Source organism: Molothrus ater, chromosome 11 (assembly GCF_012460135.2).
Source record: "Molothrus ater isolate BHLD 08-10-18 breed brown headed cowbird chromosome 11, BPBGC_Mater_1.1, whole genome shotgun sequence".
NCBI lineage: Eukaryota > Metazoa > Chordata > Aves > Passeriformes > Icteridae > Molothrus > Molothrus ater.
In genome coordinates, this window is record NC_050488.2 from 3276445 (window position 1) to 3297150 (window position 20706).

At 40.9% G+C, this 20706-nt stretch overlaps 1 protein-coding gene across 1 annotated transcript in view; it reads right to left on the bottom strand.

Annotated features, from left to right (window-relative positions):
• The window catches only part of ATP2B2 (ATPase plasma membrane Ca2+ transporting 2), a 233732-nt gene that overhangs the window by 31211 nt on the left and 181815 nt on the right, over nt 1-20706 (bottom strand). The window contains 4 exon segments of the mRNA XM_054516040.1: nt 6572-6763; nt 7384-7490; nt 13867-13954; nt 14954-15133. Coding sequence (XP_054372015.1) covers nt 6572-6763; nt 7384-7490; nt 13867-13954; nt 14954-15133 — 567 coding nt within the window.

Below are 20706 nucleotides of genomic sequence, written 5' to 3' on the forward strand. Positions count from 1 at the left end.
ATGGAGAAAAGCAACCTCCTGTTTCTCAGTCTTACAGCTTGGGCTCATCACAGCAAAGAGGACAATTAGCATTAATAGATTCTTGACCTCTTAGTTATGGGTTGCATTAAGTGCACTTATCTGGAGAGCTCAGCTCACTCATTTGAAATGCAGCTGCAGAAACAGGAAATGTCTTTGTCTTTAGAGGTGGCTAAAAAACTAAAGGAGATCAGGACAAACTTCATCCCAAATTGAGGCTCCATTCATTTTTATTAACACTAATGGCTCCAACAAAGAGAGCACTTGCAGTAAAAAGCAGTTTGTGGCTGGGGCTCACAGACCCTCAATGGGACACAGGTAAAAAGGAAAACATCTTTTCTGCTGAAGAATTTTCCTTATCGTGTTTTTGCCTGTCTCATTAATAAGTTTCAGCAAGCTCCTCTGCTTTGATCTGTTACAAAAACTCAATTTCCACTTCACACGCTGAATTCTCTGTCAATAATACCAAATTTCCCCGTCAGATTTAATAGATGGAGTCAGAGATTCAGGTGTCTATCAGAGGCTGCCATATTCCCAGCAGAACAGGAAAAGCAGGGTATTTCAGTCTCTAAATCACACAACTGTAATTGGCAGTCATCAGTTTTGGCAACAACACGTTCTCACCATTTCACACTGCCAATCACCTTGGGTGGCTGTGGTGCCCCTAATAATTATCTATTATTGGCAGTGCTACACTGCTCAGTGGAGTGTGAGAGCTCATTCCAGGCTGAAGCCAAAACATTAAATACACATTAGTCTGGGCAGGCAGTGGAATGAAATTTCCACTGTAACTCTATCTGATTTCTGATTAGTTGGTGGAAACTGAGGGAAATACATATCAGCTAAGGAGCTTAGGCTTCCACTGCAGATTTTAGTCACTCATGCAAGTGGCATGCAAATCAATCTTCTTTTCTTTGTGTTTTAGCCACTAACTGACCAGCCAATAATTCTTAATTCCCTCTCTGAACACTTTGGGGATGTGAACTACCCGAAATCACCACTTATTCATCAAATTCCTTTCACTTGACCTTGGAATAGGTTAGCCTTGGCCTAGAGGTGAAAGGAAAATGTCCCTTAAATCAAGTGATGTTACACTTCATCTTGGAAACACTTAAAAGTACAAATTGCCAAAGGCTGGAAATAAACTACAAATCTTTTGTGACATGCAGAGCCTCACAAATTTTAGAGCTTGTTACTTTTGATTTAGATGACAAGCTGCAAGGGAACAGAAAGGTATTTTCACCCTTACCTTTTTACTCCCATTTGCCACAGAACACATGCAGGTATCCAGAAAAATGAGCATTTCTGGGAGTTACCTTTCTATACATTAATGCAAAAAAGTCCCTATGCTGCTAGATCACACTGTCTGCTAATTGTATGGAAGTGGCATCCTCAATTCCATCCCCATGCCTTGCCAAAACAAAGCTAAACAGTACAGACTTTGATTTTATATTACAGCTTTTTCAAGTTTGCCTGTGCTATTATTTTAGAATTTGCCAAGTACAGTTCTGCAGTAAAACATTATAACCACATAAATTACTCCCTTTTACATGTAAGTATAGATCATCCTCATTTTTTTGAACAAGATCTGTAAAAACAATCAGTGATTCATGCAGCAGTTCATTGCTACAGTGCCTTTTAATTAACATTTAATTTTCCAAACATAATGTCCTATGGAGTCACTGTTTTCAGCTCCTAATGTCTGCTAAAACACTAAGTCTCTCTCAAAGTGCAAGAATAATAATTTGAATGTAAAATGTTAAAACACAGCCTTTGTCTTCCCTTTTTTCAGTGCAAGCCTTTTGGAGAGTTACAATTGCCTCAACAGTTGGAGCCACAGACCGAACCTGGCACGGAGAGAAACCCTCTTGTTTCATGGCTCCAGTAAAAAACTGTTTCCGTTTGACTGAGCTGCATTTTAAAATCTTCATTTTGTTCATAGCCAGATCACTGTGGACAGCTCCAAAGGTAATGAGCTGATATCCTCTGGGTGCTGTGTGGTTTTTGGGGACAGGGAGAGGGGTGAGCCCAAACAGGGCCCTACAGGACACCCAGAGATGTGGAGCAGTGACTCACTGCAAGCACAAAACTCACAAGAATCGTAGGCAGAGCTCCAAAGAACCACCCTCATTGCATCAATCAGGGGCTCTGCAAAACTGTTATTCAGAGAATGAAGTCAGAATATAAAAGTTTGTAGCTCATAAATCCACTGGAAAAACAAACGATGGGTTTAAGCTGAGGCAGCGGCTGCAGAAGAGAAAGGACAATTCTACACAAACTGGTCCAGACCACCACACTCTGACCACACTAAAAGGGTGCAATGGCCACCACAGGGAAGACAGCAAGAGGGAACTGAGTTAGATTAATTAAAAATAAGGTGAATGAGCCCAGCTCAGCTGCACTGAGCCACACAGAGCTCTCTGGGAGTAAGCAGAGGTGTGAACTCCTCTGGGGTCTGTGCACACACACAGACACAGAGCTAAAAGCACCCCTGCACCCCAGACTGAGGGCTCCTGAGTCAGCTTCCCACCAGGGACTTCTCCAAGCTCTGCTTTCCTGGATGACCCAGATCTCAGAGCCTCTTACATAATTACAGACTCACAACACAGAAGTTTGTTATTAGCTGAAAATTCAGATCTTGTGGCTAATAGATTGAGCTGCTGTAAACTGAAACAGGGCCCCATGTAAGTGAGATCCCTTGGAGGGGTGGTTGTGGCAGCAGCTGTGCTAAGCTTGTCAGCAGGTGACGCTGGATCTGAAATTCTTATGCTGCTTAGAATATGGTTGCTGTCACCTTAACATGACTTCGTGCTGGGAGCCAGGGGAGACAAGAGAAACAACCATTGCATTGGTCCTGTGCATAACAAGTTCTTTGACAGCCCACTGTTTGTCCTGCATAAGCTTTATGCTTTATCTGGCACTGGAGCAGTACAGAGACATTTTGTACAGATCACTATCCACTGAAACAGCAAACCAGAACAAAAGAGAAATCACAGATATGGCAGATATTCTCTAACAGAAGCATCTTCTTGAAGCAGGCACTGGGTAGATGAAAAATAAAATTATATTTGCTTAAAATTAACAGAATTAAACTAAACAGCAGTTCCCTGAAGTGGAATTGGCAAGGACCTTCACTTCATTAATCTACTGGAGGAAAAAAGCAGCAGATTATTAAAATGGCCACTAATGGTCCCAGGTTCTGCCTAATGTTTTTCTTAAGCCTCTCCATGGGCCTCCCAAGGTGCCCTGGACCAAACAAATCATCTCCTGCGTGGGCAATGCACTCTCTGGGTGCCCCTTGGAGGGCTGGCTGCACTCCCACCACACTCACACAGTCATTAATTAATTCATTAATGCAGAATTGCAGTGCTTTCACTTGGAGTTCTGCAGGGAGATGACCACATCCTCATATTTACATGTGCACCAGAGAAAGTGCAGGATCAAGACTGAATAAAATTAAGCCCATTATGTTGCAAAGCACAAGCCAAGTATTAAAAAAAGATTAGTCCAAGCAAAGATTTTATTATCTTTGTACTTCCTTCAGGCACAAACCAAAAAGAGTAGGTGAGTGTGCTGGACCCAAACTGCAGAACAGATTACTTGAGAGGTGGCATGAGGAAGAACAGAACAAATGTTATTATCTACAGAGAATTTTTCTCATTCTAGATATGAAATGTCACCAAAAGAACAGCCTGTGTAATGTTCATTAACCTGAATCTTAATGATGGACTGAAATTACATTCTGTGTGTCAGAGAAAGACAAACTGACCGCCTAAATCAAAGGACAGCTCAGTCCAGTGAAGACTTTCTTTGTGTTCATTTTGAAGGTCACAGGAAGCTGTGCTGCCTTTTGGAAATGATAGATTTAAGCTCTGTTTGCTTGCTGTTTTGTTAAGGACTGAAACACTTCAGCCAAAATCTTTCAGTCAGACCTGTGCACAGTTCTGCAGATTTGGATGTGCATGTGTGCACCTAGACTGTTGTAGGCAGGATTTTTTTGGGAGAGCCCTGCACTTTGTGCTGGAGCTATTTTCATAGCAACCAGAGGGTACAGCATGTTCCCAAGTGCAATTTTTAGCAAAGCTTTCAAGCCAAACAGAATGTCCTTTGGCTGGCTGGAGTCAAAGCCTAACACAATAATGTGCATTTGTGAGGCAAAATCCTTCTTGAATGAGACAGAACCGGGGGCAGCTCGAGATTATTCACACTGAGTGTAAACAGTGGCAAAGGACAGACCTGCTGCCTTTCTGCTTCCATTTCCACTTCAGCTTCCCCCACACCTTTCCTTTGGGTTTGCACCTTACTGACAAATGAAGGAATTGCACAAGAACCTGCAAAGGAACCCAGGAGTTCCAGGAGGTGTCCACTAAAACCTGTGAGCAGGGACAACAGGCCCAGGGATGGTCTCACAGACCTTGGGGGCAAGAGAAATGCACTGGGCCTGATCCAAATCCTTCTAGAAGCCAAAGGAATGATTCAAAGGATGAAAAAAGCTCCAGAATTAAAAAGGGGATTATGCTTGTACTGATAATGCACTTCACATCCACTTAACTTGATTTAAAATAGTCCTTGCACTGATCCAGCAATGTTTAACCTCCTCAGGGATGAAAAATTATTTGGTTAACAAATAGAATGAGTTTCCCTTTGCGCTTCCACAAAAAATTGAAGAAATGCTGGGCATTGACCAAGAAATTTCACCTTAAACAAACGTTTCTAGTCAGACACTGATTGTCAATAAAATCAGTTCCAGTGATGGTGCTGCTGTCAGTACCTTGTTCTGGCTGGGTTTGTACCACATGTAAAAACCTCCCAGAGTTTCAGTCCTCATTCTCGTGTTACCAGCAACAATCATTTCACAGTTGGGCATTTCCTCAATATGCCAGGAAATATTTCCAAAGGGAAATTCATCCAACTTTGCTGCAACACCACAAAGTTTGTCCCTCAGCACAGGCTCAGTGGTGACAAGAAGGGACCTCCAAAGCCTCTGAATGTCATCCAGGGCACAGGAGAAGTTTGACCTCATGGGTTTGTTAAGGTACCTGGGTTTCTGGTTGCAAGGATCAATTCCATGATTCCAATGTAAGTTTAGCCTGGAGCAGAGCTGATGACTTATTCATTGCTTTGCTCAGGTGTGCCTGGGCTGAAATGTACCTGCTGAAACAGGTATGGGCATCTGGGTGATGCACCATGAGGGAAGCATCAGCTTTCTCACAGTGCATCCCAATCCAGGGAGGCACTTTGAGACAGCATCTGTCTGCAGCATCTAAAATATACATTATTTTAGGGACTGACAGCACTAAAAACCACTTTTTTTTATTTTCTCATTAAACCAAAAACCTCACACTGTACTGCATATATCCCGTTTACTCTCTAGAGGAAAAAAGCAATTTTACTGCCCAAAAAATGATAATTTGAGAAAAAAAGATGTTTGCTTTGAGATATGCTTCTTGCAAATGACCTGGATATATTGCATCTGCACCAGGATTGCAATGAAGGATTAATGGAGTGCCAGAAAGAGAGGTCTAAGACCAACTCTATGTGTCATTTAATTGCTTTGTCATCTGCATCTGGAATTAAAAACAACTGCCTGAAAGCAACAAAATAATTTTATCAGTCAAAAAGATTGGGGTTACTTCCATGGGTCAGCACTGCTGTCTTGAAAATAACCTCATTCCACAATGCATTAAAAATATGTATTCATTGGTGAGGTATTCTGAGGGGAAAACATTCACATAACTTGCTCCTTTCCCAACCCATGGTGTTTTCAGTTTGACCATCACAGGCTCAGGGATGAAAACACTGAGGGAGGCAAAAAAGCTCCTAAAAGTGAGTTCCTTTGGGAAAAAAGAGGGATTAATCCAGCCTGACGTCAGCAGCTCTTTAACCCTCAGCAGCCTGATCCTTGGAATGCCAAGGAGAATTTCCAAAGGTTTTGATACCAAAACAATTTATTGTCTTTCCTTTTTTTACCTTTTATGTATTCTCAGTGCCCTTAGCATGCATACTTGTAATTCCTCAAGTCTGATAATTTAGTAGAGTCCTGATATTCTATTAAGCCAGAAAGCCAAACATCCTAAAGGCCTCACAGTTAGAGGCCAGAAAGCCCTACACTACCTTGAGAAACCAAGGTCTCCTCTCAAATACATCCTGTAAACTAAGATTATGCCCAGCCAGGAATAAATACTTCAAGATAAAAAGATACCACACTATTCATTCAAGCATCTCATTGGGCCATCTTTGGTAGATATGCTAATTTGCAAGGTCTATAAAATTGCACACACGATCTATCATGTGTACGCATTTCAGCGTGCTCCAGCTTGGTGAGGTGTTACATCACAAAAATCCTTATTAAATACCAAGGTAAAACCCCTTTAACCCTTAACCATGCCTAGCTCTTCATTTTAACACCAAGGAAAAGGTATCCTGCTGTGTGCCAAGCAGGAATCAAACGCAAGGCCCCGTTCACTGGGAGCATGGATCGCAGCGGGATCCCAGCAGGATCCTGGTAGGATCCCAGCAAGATTTCAGCAGGATCCCAGCAGGAATTGCTCACCTGGGTGATGCAGGCTCCAGTGAAGGCCACGATGACGGCCACGATGTTGACGGTGAGCTGGAACTGCAGGAACTTGGAGATGCTGTCGTAGACGTTGCGGCCCCACATGACGGCCTTGACGATGCTGCTGAAGTTGTCGTCCGTCAGGATGATGTCCGAGGCCTCCTTGGCCACGTCCGTGCCCGCGATGCCCTGGGGAGAGGGGTTGGGAATGAGATTCCCTGCTGGACAGCACAAATCTCCATAGTCAAAGCCCACAGGTTTTTATATTTCCTGGAATTTCGCTAATTCGGCCTGGTTTTGATGTGAGTTAGGCCGCAGAAAAGGGAATTGAGAGAGAGCAGAGGAATTCATGTGGTGATGGCTCTGAGTATTTTATCAGCTTAAAGACTGCTGATTATCTGAGGTATTTTTGTCATTGATGGTGTTTTTTTATTTTCCATGAACAGAACTGGTAACAAAAATGACAATTATGTGTCTTTATATACAGTCAGAGTACACATGGAAGACACCTTTCCAATTAGTGGTGGATTTTACCACAGCAAAAGAGAACTCCAGTGTTGTGAAGAAGAAGTTCCTTTTTCTGTATGGGCACAGGATTCTGCATAAAGCCAATAATTAATTAGACAAAATCCTGAAGAAGTATCAAAACAAGCAATGCCAGTAATCCAAGTGAATTAAAGGATTCTGAGTCAACATAACTCATTCCAATATATTCCTTCACTGACAAGTAATAACTAAGCAACTTCACATTCAATGAATGGAAAAGCCCTTACAGCAAATTCATAATGGCACAAACATCAAGATTATACCATTGCAAAGCCAACATCAGCTTTTTTAAGTGCTGGTCCATCGTTGGTTCCATCCCCAGTCACAGCTACCACCTGCCTCTGTTCCACCTGTGTGCTGTCAATAATACCTGCAAAAAATGTATGTATGGGTGTGTGTTTACAGACATTTATAATGTCAATGCAATAATTAGCAAGATAAAAGGTCCCTGTAAAAAAGCAGGCTCTGTATAATACAGATTGGATAACACCACAGTTTTACAGAGATTTAAAAGGCAGATCTTTAAGGAAAATAATGATGAAAGCTGCAGCATCACCACCATCCACTACTAAACATCACCATTAGGATTTACATGGAAAGTTCTGATCCTGCATCATCAACACATCAACAAAACCTGCTCAGGCTTCAAAGGCAATGAGAGCAGCTCATTATGTCCTTCTGGCAGATTCCTGCTATTCAAAGTGTCACAGCCCAGCACTGATCAAACATCGATGGAAAGGATTTGCCAAAAACTTAAGTTCATGTTTAGGCCTCTCCTAAACTGGGACCCAGCTGTAATATCAGCTTTACTAAGAGGCCTTCTTAACCTAGAGATAACAAAAGGCATTCACGAATTTTATGCAGCTGGAGAACTTTGGCAGCCACGTTCAATTTTGCCAAACAATGATTAAGGAGATACAAACTAATTCTTTAAATTCTGAAACCAAGCATTTTAATAAAGAGATAGAATAAAATAATTTCTACTTTCATTTTGAGATCATTTGAGAGAAATAAAAACCCCTTTTCACTTGGTGAATCAAGTTTTTCACACAACAAGGCTGCAGGGAATTATTTTCCACTTATGCAGATAATGAAAGTCAGGAAAATAATGAAGAATTTTTCAGAGGCTACAGAAGCAGCCCAGGTTTTTATAGGATGAAGATCATTCACGATTCATGTTTCTATTTCCATGTCAGGGTCCATTTGAGTAAAAGTCCAGAACACAGGATTTGTTGTGTAGGATACAAGAACTCCTTTCCATATTGATAACTTAGGGGAGGAAAATGACAGGATTCCTTTTGCAACACATTTTGCACAAAGTCATTACCTCCAAAAACAATTATCCAAACCTAGCCCAGTGTGAAAAGCTTTCACTCTGCTCTAAAAAAGAAATTCCCTTCCATATCAGATAACCAAGGAGAAATAGGAAATTGCAGATTACCGAGCAATAGCTGCCTCTTGGCAAGGTTCAGGCTTATCAGACACCAGAAGATTGCAGTGGCCTGTGCAAGCAGTTAGTGCCCTGTATTTTTCAGAGTTATGAAAATGAGAAAAAAAAGCCCTATTCACTTTCCACTGGTAGTATGATCTCAGAAAAATGGCAATTACTCTGATAAGATCTCACAATTAGAGCTTTCAGTTTGTTGGGGTGATTTGCCTTTGGTATTACTAAATAAACAGGAACATCATCTGTCACTACTGTTAAAAGCATTTACTTTGTCTTGTTATTAACACATCCTTTGATGTTAAATTAATAGTTTAAGCTTCTGAAATAAAAAAAAAAAGTCATTAAAATCTCTGGCTCATTAAGGTATTAACTGCTCCAAAGAGGTCGATAGTATCTGCTCACAACTGGGCTCCAAGTGGGAGCACAACCCAAATCAAGTTGAAGAGGCTCAAACAAATGATCTCCTAATAGAGATAAATGGATATAAATAGAGACTGTGCTGATGACTGTGCCACCAACTGCCCTCCATCAGCCAGCTCCTGGGTGCTGCCAACTCATTCACAAGGTTTAGGAGACATTTTTGTCCCAAAATCCAAACTATGCAGCCAGGATGAGCCCAGAGCTAAATGCAGCCATGGAAAACCAGACATTAAAAGGTCTCAGGTATCATCAGCACCTGAGCCCCAGACCTTCCCCACAGTGCCCACTGGGAGTGCCACAGGAAATGTGTGGAATTCTGGGGATGGATTTCAGTGCTACCCATGGAAGAGAGAAGGACTTTGCAAAACACCCATCTGTACGTCAGACAAATTTCTAAAATGGAGCAGCCACGATTATTTGGGATTCAGAGGATTTATCACAGCTCTGCCAACACTCCCTGACTTCTGCCTGCTCTTTCTAATCTCTTCCTCCTCCCTGCTTCCTCCCATTGCTAAATGTTTGCCTTCTTCCCAGCACGTGCCTCCCTCCAAACACATTAAGGTTTGTTTTTAATATGCTGTCAATGGCTGTGATAAGGTTCCACCACAAGAATTCTCTTCAGTACTGAGAAATGTGCACAGATAAAATTCACAGTGTGAGGAGACCAAAGAGAGGAAGGATGCCCAGGAAGGGCTCTCCCTCTGAGCTGTGGGGATTAATCTCTGATGTGATCAGGGAAAAATGTGACTGAGGGCATGAGCTGACAGGCTGCCAGTAAAGAGAACATTCCCTGGCCTTTGCACTCAGTCCAAGTGGCTGAAAAGAAGCTCCAGTAATAATCAATCATGTCTAACAACCAGGAAATTTCTTCCAACTATACAGCTTTCCTCCAGTTGAATGCTTACCTACAGAATTTTAATAAAAACAGGTTTTCACGGGGAATTCTTCTACTCTCAGCAAAGCTTCCTGCCAAAACAGCCTTTGCTCTTTCACTGGCCTCTTCCCTCTGTTGAGCTGTTTGGCCATGACTTCCTCCTGTCACAAAGAATTTCATTCAACAGCCCCAGGAGCACACCTCGAGCAGAACATGACAGTGTGCTCCACACAGGGATCCCGCTGATGTGGCAGGAATTTGGGCAGGAAATTTGGGCAGGAATTTATCCTGTGGCTTGCATAAGACACAAGTTTCTCAGAGCAAGCAGCTTGTGTCAGATGAGGGCAAAGATCAGATTTAAAACAACCATGCAGAGCTGTCAAGAAGGGCTCTAAATGCATAAGTCTGCTATAAAAAGTACAAAATACAAGATACAAAACAGAAATATATCCTACATCTCCCACCTTCCTCCCATCTAACACTAAGCAAGCATTAAATCAAATCCACTCAGGATAATAACTCAGGGAATAGCAGCCAACAATGTCTCTTCTGCACCCATGGCTCAGCTCAAACCCATCAGAGTCAGCCCCAGGTTCTCCCTCGGTCACAGGACAAGTGCTGCTCTACTTAAACAGTCCTTGCTCGTCACCCTTTGAGTTGCATCTGTTAGAAACTCTTGGGAGAAAAAAAAATCCTGGTTTAGAGATTTCTTTCTGTCTCAACTGCTTAAAACAAGCAGGAAAATTCAGCTCCAGCTGAGGATTTCAGAGCTGAAGCCAGGTTCAGGGTTAGAGAGGCAGGAAAGCTGATCCTCCCTCAGGATCACACAGATTTGTGTTTCTTTGACAAGCTAAACAGAGGTACAGCCATGTATTTTCATGAACACATCCTCTTCAGGTTAGTTTTTAATATTTCCAAACTTCTGGAAGCTCCCTGTTAATGTAACGAGAATTTGCAAAGTCTGTCTGAAGGAGAAAGCTCAAATTTATTTCAGTTACATGTTTGGGTACCTGCCTGGATAGAAGTTTAAAGGTTTTTTTTTATATAAAAATGTTCTATATGACATTACAGACAGCATTGGGAATCAAGTGAAAATTCCTCCCCAAAGTTCAGAATATCAATTAATACCATTTTCTGTATTTTGATTATTGTACCCATCTCACAGCTTTCCACATTAATGAGGTTATGAACATACTACCATGCCATGAAATAACAGTTGAAATATTTGAGTAATTAAGGGTAATTACTAAAAATCTTTTCTTCTTAAAGTTCCTTTCTGTTTGATAACAAATTTGCCCTACATGACAATAGCTGTTTTTAATATCACCAAAAATTATTCCAGTCTAATTTAAATATATTGGAAGGTACCACTTGTTTAATTGGTTAACTGAGCATTTCTTTGATCTTTTCTTCTGATGATATTTCCCATCAGTGTTAAGCAACTGTTTCCTGCAGTGTTTTTAAAAGATAAACTGACAATTTTGAATTATTTCAGCAACAGCACAGTAACCTCACATGAGTATAAATTATGTGTGATTTCACTTGTTATATTTTGAAACAGAGTTAAAAATATGAAATTTTAATTTGACAAATAATAATATGAAATTTTTAAAATATGAAAAGGTGTCTTAAAACCCATCCCAAATTGTATTTCAGTGAGACTGGGATTTTGGTTCACTGAAGCAGTTTGTGATGATAAACCACTTTGATGGGTGTTTTTCCAATCTACCTCTACTTCAAAGCCATAAATATTTGACTGCAAGTGTCTGCCCAGGCTGAAATGCTGAACCATGCCCTTCTCTGGTCCCTGAGCAGTACTGAAAACAAAAGTGAAAAATAAAAATGATCCTTTTGTTGGGTGGGATTGTGCTATGTTAAGGGGAAAAAAGATTCCCTCCAGCAGCTGTATGTCATTAAAAATTAAATATAAAAAAAGTTTATTTTCTGATGTGTGTTTTTAGCCTAGAGCAGATAGAATACATCAAAGGGGAGAAAATCCTCTCAATCCCTCAAGTGTCTGAGAAAAACATAACATTTTAATAAGAGGCCCAAAACTAGTGAACATTTAAATAGTTTCTTGTAACTTTTAATGGCCCTTGGAGTATTACCAGCCAAAAAATTCCATCATGATTTCCACAGACTTGTTCTTGAACTTTGTTAAGACACTTAATTGCTCTCTCGACCTTGTCACATCTTTAAAACATTAATTGTGGTACTTGCATGTGCCATTCAGTAGGAGTAAATATCTTTTGGGCTGTCCAAGTGCTTATGTTACAAACCATCAACAATTTGCTATTCCTTTTTTCTCCAGCTCTCTATTGATTTCAATTTCCCTGGCAAAGGTTTCCTGCTCCTCTTGAGGGAAAATCCTGAATGATTCAGACGAGCACTCCTGAGGGACTTGGTTAATCCACTTAATGAAACACAAATTGTTGTGTTTCTGAAACAAATCAGCTGCTGGGCTGAACAAGGGCTGTTCTCTGAGAACAGGATCCTGGAGCACAGGGTTTGAGATGCACTGCTGAGGAGACTTCAGCTGACCTTGGGCAGGTCTAACAGCGACCCATGAAGATAAAAATGCCTCCAAACCTTTCTAATCCTGAACAAAACTCTGCTGGAAAACTATTTTGGAGCACACCTCCCCCAGAAATGTGTATTATTTATTAATTACACATAGGTACTGCCTACTAATAAATTGTGTACATTAGAAGATATACATATAAAAGGGGGGGATGGAGATGATACATTCTGTCTCCAGCTGCCCCATCCAGTGGCCCATCCAGTACCACCCATTTCCACTGGTCTCAAGCCCAAATAACCCAAACTGATCCAATCTTCAACTTCACAATGGAACTTCTGCTATAGAGTCATTTAGGCATTTTTAAGAATTGCACGATGCTCAAAAGCCTTTGTAATCAGCCATATCTGGAATCATAGAAACAAAACCTAAAGGATTTCCTACCTAAATGTGGAATAATATTGGAGTAGTCAACAGCTGAAAACAGGTATGTGATCAGCTGGATCTTAGCCTGAGCTTTAGCTGCTGCAAGAATTGCTAAAGGGGCTCTCCAGACTTTCCAGGGCATTAGCAAAGTATTCCAGCTCTTTCTTCATCAGGAAACAGCAACCTGATGACAGGGCTTCTACCTGAGCATGGCCAAAAATGATGTTATTCCTGCTCAGAAACTGCCTGATTTCACCAGCCATGAAGTGTGAGCCTCCAAGTCAACTGAATAAGATGCCAAGTCATCAAAAGAAAGAAGGAAACTGCAAACCAAACCATCTTTAATGGCAGCATTCCACCTGCAGACAGCATGGGGAGAGAATGGAGTTTGGATGGTACATTTCCTACAGGGCAGACTCTAAAAATACAGGAATCTAAAGGGAGCCTATGCAAATCCCACAGTTAAATTAGCCTATAGGAAAAATGGAATTGGCTGAAAATCCCCATCTCCACTGGGCAGCTCCCAGTTCCACCATCCCAATAACTGCTGCTGGGACAGGAAAAGGTTTTTTTTTCCTCTTTGAATGCTCTTTAGGATAATTCTGGGAGAAGAGATGCACTGGAGTGACTGGATTCACTCTGAATGAGATTGCTCTTGCTTCACTCATAAAGCAGTGCAGGCAAAGACAAAAAAATCTACGTCTCCTCTTGTTTATATCCTGTTTCCCAGCAATATTTTCTTTCTGCCCTCCAAATGCACATTTTCCCTCCCAGCTCGAGTCTCATTCCAATTAAAAGTCACAAGGCAAATATGAGATTGCCTAAATCCACTTGCCAGGCATCTTGTTGCTATTTCTCTCATTCCTGCCAAGGAGTTTCCTATTATTTTCCATGTCAAGGCTGAGGTAGAACACAAACACAAGAGTGCAAGAAAACTTCTTTGTGTGGTGCAGTTAAAGATGACAACTCAGGTGGATTTGTAACAGTGAAATCAAAGCAGATGATGGGCTTCAACACCTTCATCATTGATTTCCAGCCCCCCACAAGCAGTTTGCACCCACCTTTCACCAAAGTGTGTTTGTCCGTGGGGGAAGAGCGAGCAAGCACCCGGAGCTTTGGCCAGATTTTGTCAATCCGCTCCTGCTCGATCTGCAGGGGAGGAACACAAAAAAGAACCCAAACAGTAAAACCTCCAGCCTGTGATGAGCAGAGTTTGTGTTATTGTGTCAGAAAATTCCCCTGATTGCTCAAACCTGCAGCTTTTCTCCAAAGCACAGAAAAATTCCAGCAGCCATCGATGCTGCAAGGGAAGACAAGGCCAGTACTAACAGGGCTCAGCTGCTGGCTAACATAGGTAAATTCTTCCACAATATCTAACCAGCCTTTCTTATCATCTTTATGGATAATTCCACCCAGAATCATCATTCTAGATAAAGGATACTGGAGTTTCTCAAAGCTGATCAAACCTGTTTACAAGTTTGTTATTCTACTCCACAGGAGAACCCAAATCCTTCATTTAGCACCAATAATGGCAAGATTTTCTTGTGTAACAACAGGAACAAAGCCAAACTTGTTGCATTTACTAACATTCCCAGGATTCCTCCCATCCATGCAGAGAGCACACGACTGTGTCCACTCATTTAAGGTGGACTCAAGAGCCAGCATAGATTTTTCTTTTTTAGAACTGTGTCTGAGCTCCATCTTTGATGAGGAGTTAAAAACTTTCCAAAGGATGGATTATTTTTAATGCAAATCATTGCTGTGAGTACATTGGAGAAAGTGGAATAAATTAAAGAAATGAGAGGAGCTGGTTCTCAGTAGAGATTGAATTTTAGGAGCAAAATTGCTGTTGAGTTCCTTCTCCTCCTTGCCATAAACCTGCAAGGTTCCTTCTCCTCCCTGCCATAAACCTGCCTCAATGGGCTTTGTTTTGATTTCTTGTGGAGTAGTGCAGTGGTTCTAAAAACTGCAGAATTAGGCCTGCACTAAACTGATACTGGAAGAGTAAAGAGTGGAATTTCACCCCTGTTTTAAATTACAAAAATTTAGTGGGAGAAAAAAGTAGGAATTTTTCCAAGCAGTCTTTATGTTACGAGGCGCATACCAGTGCAGGAGAATATTTTGGTGTTTTCACTGGGTTTTGTTTACCTCTCCCTTCTCATTTCGGATCCTCCTGTTGAACTCCTTGCCCTCGAGGCAGAGGAAGTCCTCTCCGGGGTGGATGATGCCACATTTGATGGCGATGGCACGCGCAGTGTTGATGTTGTCCCCGGTGACCATGCGCACGGTGATCCCGGCTCGCTGGCACTTCCGGATGGCTTCTGGCACCTGCAGAGGATCCCTCAGGGTTTTAGCTTTTGTATTTTTCAAATCCTGTACTGTAACTCTAAACTCCATACAGAGTGCTAGCTAACTGTCTTCACATTTTGGTCAGATAAAATTATTGATTACACAAAAGTGCTGCCATTCTCATAAATTGTGCACATTATAAGACATACAAGAGTTCTTCTCTAGGCCTGGAACTCAAGGACACCTCACTGCCTCAGGCCCCAAAAAGTATAAACAGAAGTGAACTGGGGGAGCAAACTGGGGGTGACTGCCTTCATTCCCTGCAGTTCTAATTGGAGCATTGACCCCTGATGTGTGAATGGCCAAACTGATCATGGTGGGACAAACTCGTGCCATGGCCCCCCTTGGCTGCAGCCTCTGGAGGCTGTGGCTGCCCCAGCTGCACCTGCTGAAGGCTTTCATCAATCCCCACTTTATTCCCTGAACCTTGCCTGGCCTCTGCTCTAGAGGCCCTCCAAGGCATCACAGAAACAAGGCAAGGGCAAAGAAAACTCCTGGATCAGAGTTAAACACAAGGCAGGTGTCCCCATCCAGAAAAATTTCAGGCTAAGGAATGCCTGAAGCAGGAAGGGGAATCAGATGTGTTTTATTGTAACTTGACTGTTCTGGAGTTGGGGTCACTCCACAAGCAAGGCAAATCTTGTATCAAGTAAAAAAATCCTCTTTTAGATCAGTTCCTTCAACTTTCTCCTGGCTTGAATAAAAATGAGTGCTCTGCAGCTTTTTTGACCTTTAGCAGCTGAACAAAACTACTCAACACATGTAAATATGAATGGACAATACAAACATTCTGTACAGAAAATGACTTTACTTCTGATCCAATCTTTCAACAAGATTTTAAAAGTTATTGTGATTTAGAACTACTTAATTAATGTTTATCAACAGGTGGAATTCCTAAATACAGGAGTTTAAAATTAATATTTTACTGATGCCTTTTCATGCATGAGATAAACTTCTGCTGCACAGGAAATGTATCAGGGAAAGAGATATATTCAGGGTATAACAGGAGCTGTGAGATTAATGAAGGGGCTCCATTCTGACTTGGCATCATACACATCTTATTTTAAAAAAATAAATTCAGGCATTAAAAGAAAAGATTGATTTCTAATAATTAAATAAAGCTGGTTTAATACAGTACTTCAGTAAATGAAGGCTATAGAAAGGTTCCATGTTTATAGCTCAGTTTCAGATGGGGAAAAAAATTCTGTTTCCTTAAACTACATCCTAATTAATTATAATTTCTAAGTAAATATCACTAACCAATTAATTCAGTCTCATCACATTTTTGCATTATTTTGCATTATTGTTATGAAAGCGTTATTTCTTCAAGAGAAAAACAGCAATATTATTTAAAGTGGGAGAGTGAGGAATGTGTTTAACATCCAGAAGAGCCTGGATGTCATTCTTCAGCACGGCACCACTTCTCTAAATTTCATTTTTACCTACAAGAGCCTAGAGCAGCCCAGGATTCATCATGAAGGCTGAAGCCCTTCACAGAGCTACAGGGAAGTGAACTGCCCTACTCAGAAAATGGCAATGCACAAGTATTAAAAAATATTTTAAAACCACACAACTATTTAAGAAAAGGTATCAAAATGGATATTACTGTCTGTATTCAGTGCACAACCTCCAGCACAGATATAAATGTGTTGTGAAACTCAATGCCAATTCGAGTGGATTCATCTCATCCATTAGTGCAGAAAATGCTGAGAAAAGGAAAAACCATCTCCAACATTATACTGCTAATTTTATGCATTTCTAGATATTTTCATTTTCTCTGTAGCCACAAGTAGGGGACACCACTGTGTGTTTTATTATATATTATAATATATATTATATCTTTATATATATTACAAATGCTTTACACATACACCACTGAGTGTATTGCTCTGAGCCAGTGTAGCACACCTTGGGCTTTAAGGGATTTCCTGGGGCCAGGAAGGCACTGAAAACCCTAAACTCCTCCACCACACCACAGATAATGGTTCTCCCAGCCTGGGAATAATTTCACACCAGGTTTGTGAATATTTATTAAAGGCATTTTGTGGAGTTCCTGCTTTCCAAAATGCCTCCCTAAACCAACACCTCAGTAAGGACCAGAGCAGAACTTTCCCCAGGATTCCCAGGAAGATCCTCCACCCACAGGACGTGCTGTTTGCAGGACTCTGTCAACACAGATCACAAAATCAAGGGCAGAATGCAGGGACAGAGCTTTATATTCCCATTTCCACACCTCTAACTGGGAATATTTTCCCCACAAGTTGTACACCCTGGAAAAAATATTTCCACCTGAAGCCTTTTAGTGATGTGAAATAGGTTTCTGTAGGGGAATATATGATCAGCTCCAGTCTGTTCCTTAAGCAAATGACCCCTGATCTCCCCAGTTTCCACATTCATAATCCTGCCTAAATCCCATTTGTCAATTGGAAATGCTTTTGGTAGCCACTTGAAGCTGTGGTGACCCTCATGTATAGGACAGGACAGATTTAGATGGAAATCTGGAAAACCAGCCCAATGGATGGACTGTGAAGGAGAAAAATAAATTATAGTGCAAGCAGAAAGAAAGGATATTGCCATGAAGGGTCAGTCCCATTGAGCAAGGTCAGGGGAGAACAGCTCCAGTTGCAAACAGGTCTCAAACTCACATCTAACTGGAGAAATCATCCTGTTTTCCTCTCCTGTCATTTTCTGGACAGCTGGTGGGTGGTATCTGATTTAATAGTGTGTACAGTAATTACAGTTAAAATATTGTTCATATTTTTTTTATTGCTGTAAGGGAGAAAGAGTGTTGGCAGACTGAGTGGGCAGAGGAAGCAGATATTTTCCATCAGTTTTGCAGAGCTTAAGTACACATTTCACAATTTTTGGGGTTTATTTTCCCTCTGCAAAGCAAAATTTCCAATGCAAGCACGCATGCACTGAGTATCCAATGCAGGAATATCTTTCCCAATCAGGTGACAAATAAATAGGAGATATTTGGAAGGGATTTACGTTCATCTCCCAGAAATAACAGACTGGAGGCGTTTTCTGGCAGATCAGTGTGAGCCAGTTCGGGCTCATTAAAATCAAGCCAGAAAGAGTGTCAGGATCAACAGAGAATCTCTGCAGGAGAAGGGCATCACTCTGTTTGTTCTCTTCCTGTGTATTTATCAAAGAAAATAAAAAACACACCCACAAAATATAAATATCAAGCAAGAAGTTCAGTGCTTGCTAAATCCAGCAGCTGCTGATGACAAAGCTGGTGTCTGAATTAACCTGGGAATATGGAAAAGCCATGGGTGTCCATGGTGGGCATTCCAGAGAAAACTCAACACTTGCTGGACATCAGTGATAAATAACTCATTCAAATTGTGGTTTTTTAGTGTATGGGGGAGATGTGAGTGCCAGAAATCTCCCTGAGTATCCCAAGAATATCCCTGGAAGCAGGAGGGAGGAAGGATTTCTCCAAGACAGCTGGTTGGGGTTCCCACCTGGGATCATTCCTGGATGCACAGGAGCCATGTCCTACACTATCCTCAGCACAGCCCAACACTCCCTCAGGGAAAAGGAGAATCCTGATTCTTCCCCAGAAAACACAGGAATACAAGTGAAGGGAAGGTAAAGGCTGCCAGGACTGGGACAATTTTATTAGAATTACCTGAATTATCACCTCCATCCAAATAAATCCTGACATCGGTGAATATTGAGAATATTGATAAAGCAGCACTTTTAGTAAGAATTCTTATTTTTGTGTTCTTTTTTTTAGCCCTACAGAAAGCACTTTGAAAATGCATAAGCTCCAGTGGGGAGTCAATTTAATGAGCAGATTTCATTTTGGCAAAATATTCCCTAGAACTGCTCAACATCTTGCTATTTGCATCAGCAATGGGGATTTCACACACGCACATCACAATATTCCAACCAAGCCAGATATTCCAAACTTACAGAGTTTTCTGAACTTTATGTTTTTCTCCTGGCTCAGGGTTTATTGGTTCATTTATTTCCCCTAAGGTACTGCTTCTTATAATGTGCAGAGTAGTAATAATTTAAATATTGGTTTAAATATTTTTATTTTGTTATTGCTACTTCGAAGCAGTCAAAAGAGACATGGAGGAAAAAAACAAAAACCCAAGTCCCAAATGTCCAAAATTTGGTAAAATTCTGAAATTGCAAATATTTTCTCGTGTGTCTTGCACTAAAATAGAAGTGTTCCTGCATGTTCTGGTGCTAACCTACAAGAAATTCAATACAATATTCAAGTGTTTGTTTAGAAATAAGATGTTTTCCTGCCTTCATCTCTTTGATTCTTTACATAGAAGTCAGATTTGCCCTCTATTTTTAGCAGAATTATTCACTTTTACCTCAAGCTCCTCAAAAATTATTCTCTGCAAGATAAGAGCAGCTTTCTTACAAAACACCCTCCTAACAATCACATGAAAGGAGAGTTTGCAGCTATTTTCCATAATAACTGCAAATCCCACTGCTCCCCAATCCCTCAGTCTGTCACACCACACGGAACCTGACTTAAAGCTGTTTTCTAACGTGGATCATGATTTAGTTTAGGAGGGGGAGAGGATTGATTCACAGTTCCAGTGGCCACTGACAAAATATTTCTGAAAATATCTATATTTTCTGCAAAATATTTTCTGCAAAATATCCGTCTGTGTGAGCTGGAGCATTAAAGGAGCACTGCAGACAGAACTTCTAAAGGACATTTTCCAACATTTTGAAAGGCTTGCAATGTCAGCCGAGGGGACAGATGCATTAGCAGCAGGAGACCATCTGATGACAGATAAAGTGGATGCTGTTTATCTGCTCTGTGTGGAGATAAGGAGTTTATCATCCAGTTGTCACCTACACAAGATTTACTTTTTATTTTAACCTTCATATTGAGGAGAAAAAGCCAATAAAATCCATTCTGAGGCAAGGCACAGTCTTGGTGCAGTTGGTACCTGGGGTTGTGTCGTGCTAGCTCCAAAGGTACTGTCACCATTTTCAAACCCCACATTGGAATTCATAATTCTCCATTAATTATCAAGCACCAATAGAGAGATCAGAATTCTCTAACTCAGCCCTTTCTATTTATGTAGGAATGTAATTTACAAGTGTAGAAGCAGGGGTGTGTTTCCCATGTGCACACCTGCTACTGATTTACTCTGAAATTTTATTTATATTTGTACACTCCACGTAAATGTGATATCCATGACAACTGCGCCTTTCCTTCTTCAAATACAACATCAAAAACAAGTTTTCCTGAGCAGTCACCAGGTACAATCTTAAGTAAAGTGACAACTATTACAATAAATGGCAAAAACTCCAGTTTCTCTGGAAACTGTCATTATAACCATGGCAATTTTAATCACTGCACTTGTCTTCCCTTCTTTCAGAGTTGTACATCACTGCACTGCTTAAAGGAAAATTCTTTAACATGTGGGAGCATTACAAAACCTCTGCTGATCATTTCAATCCTGCACTGCAGAAAGCCCTGTATTCCTTTATTTAAATATAGTTGAATTTTATCACCTTAATTATTTGGCTTTTCATCAAGTAAAACCCATTTCTAAAGCTGATTT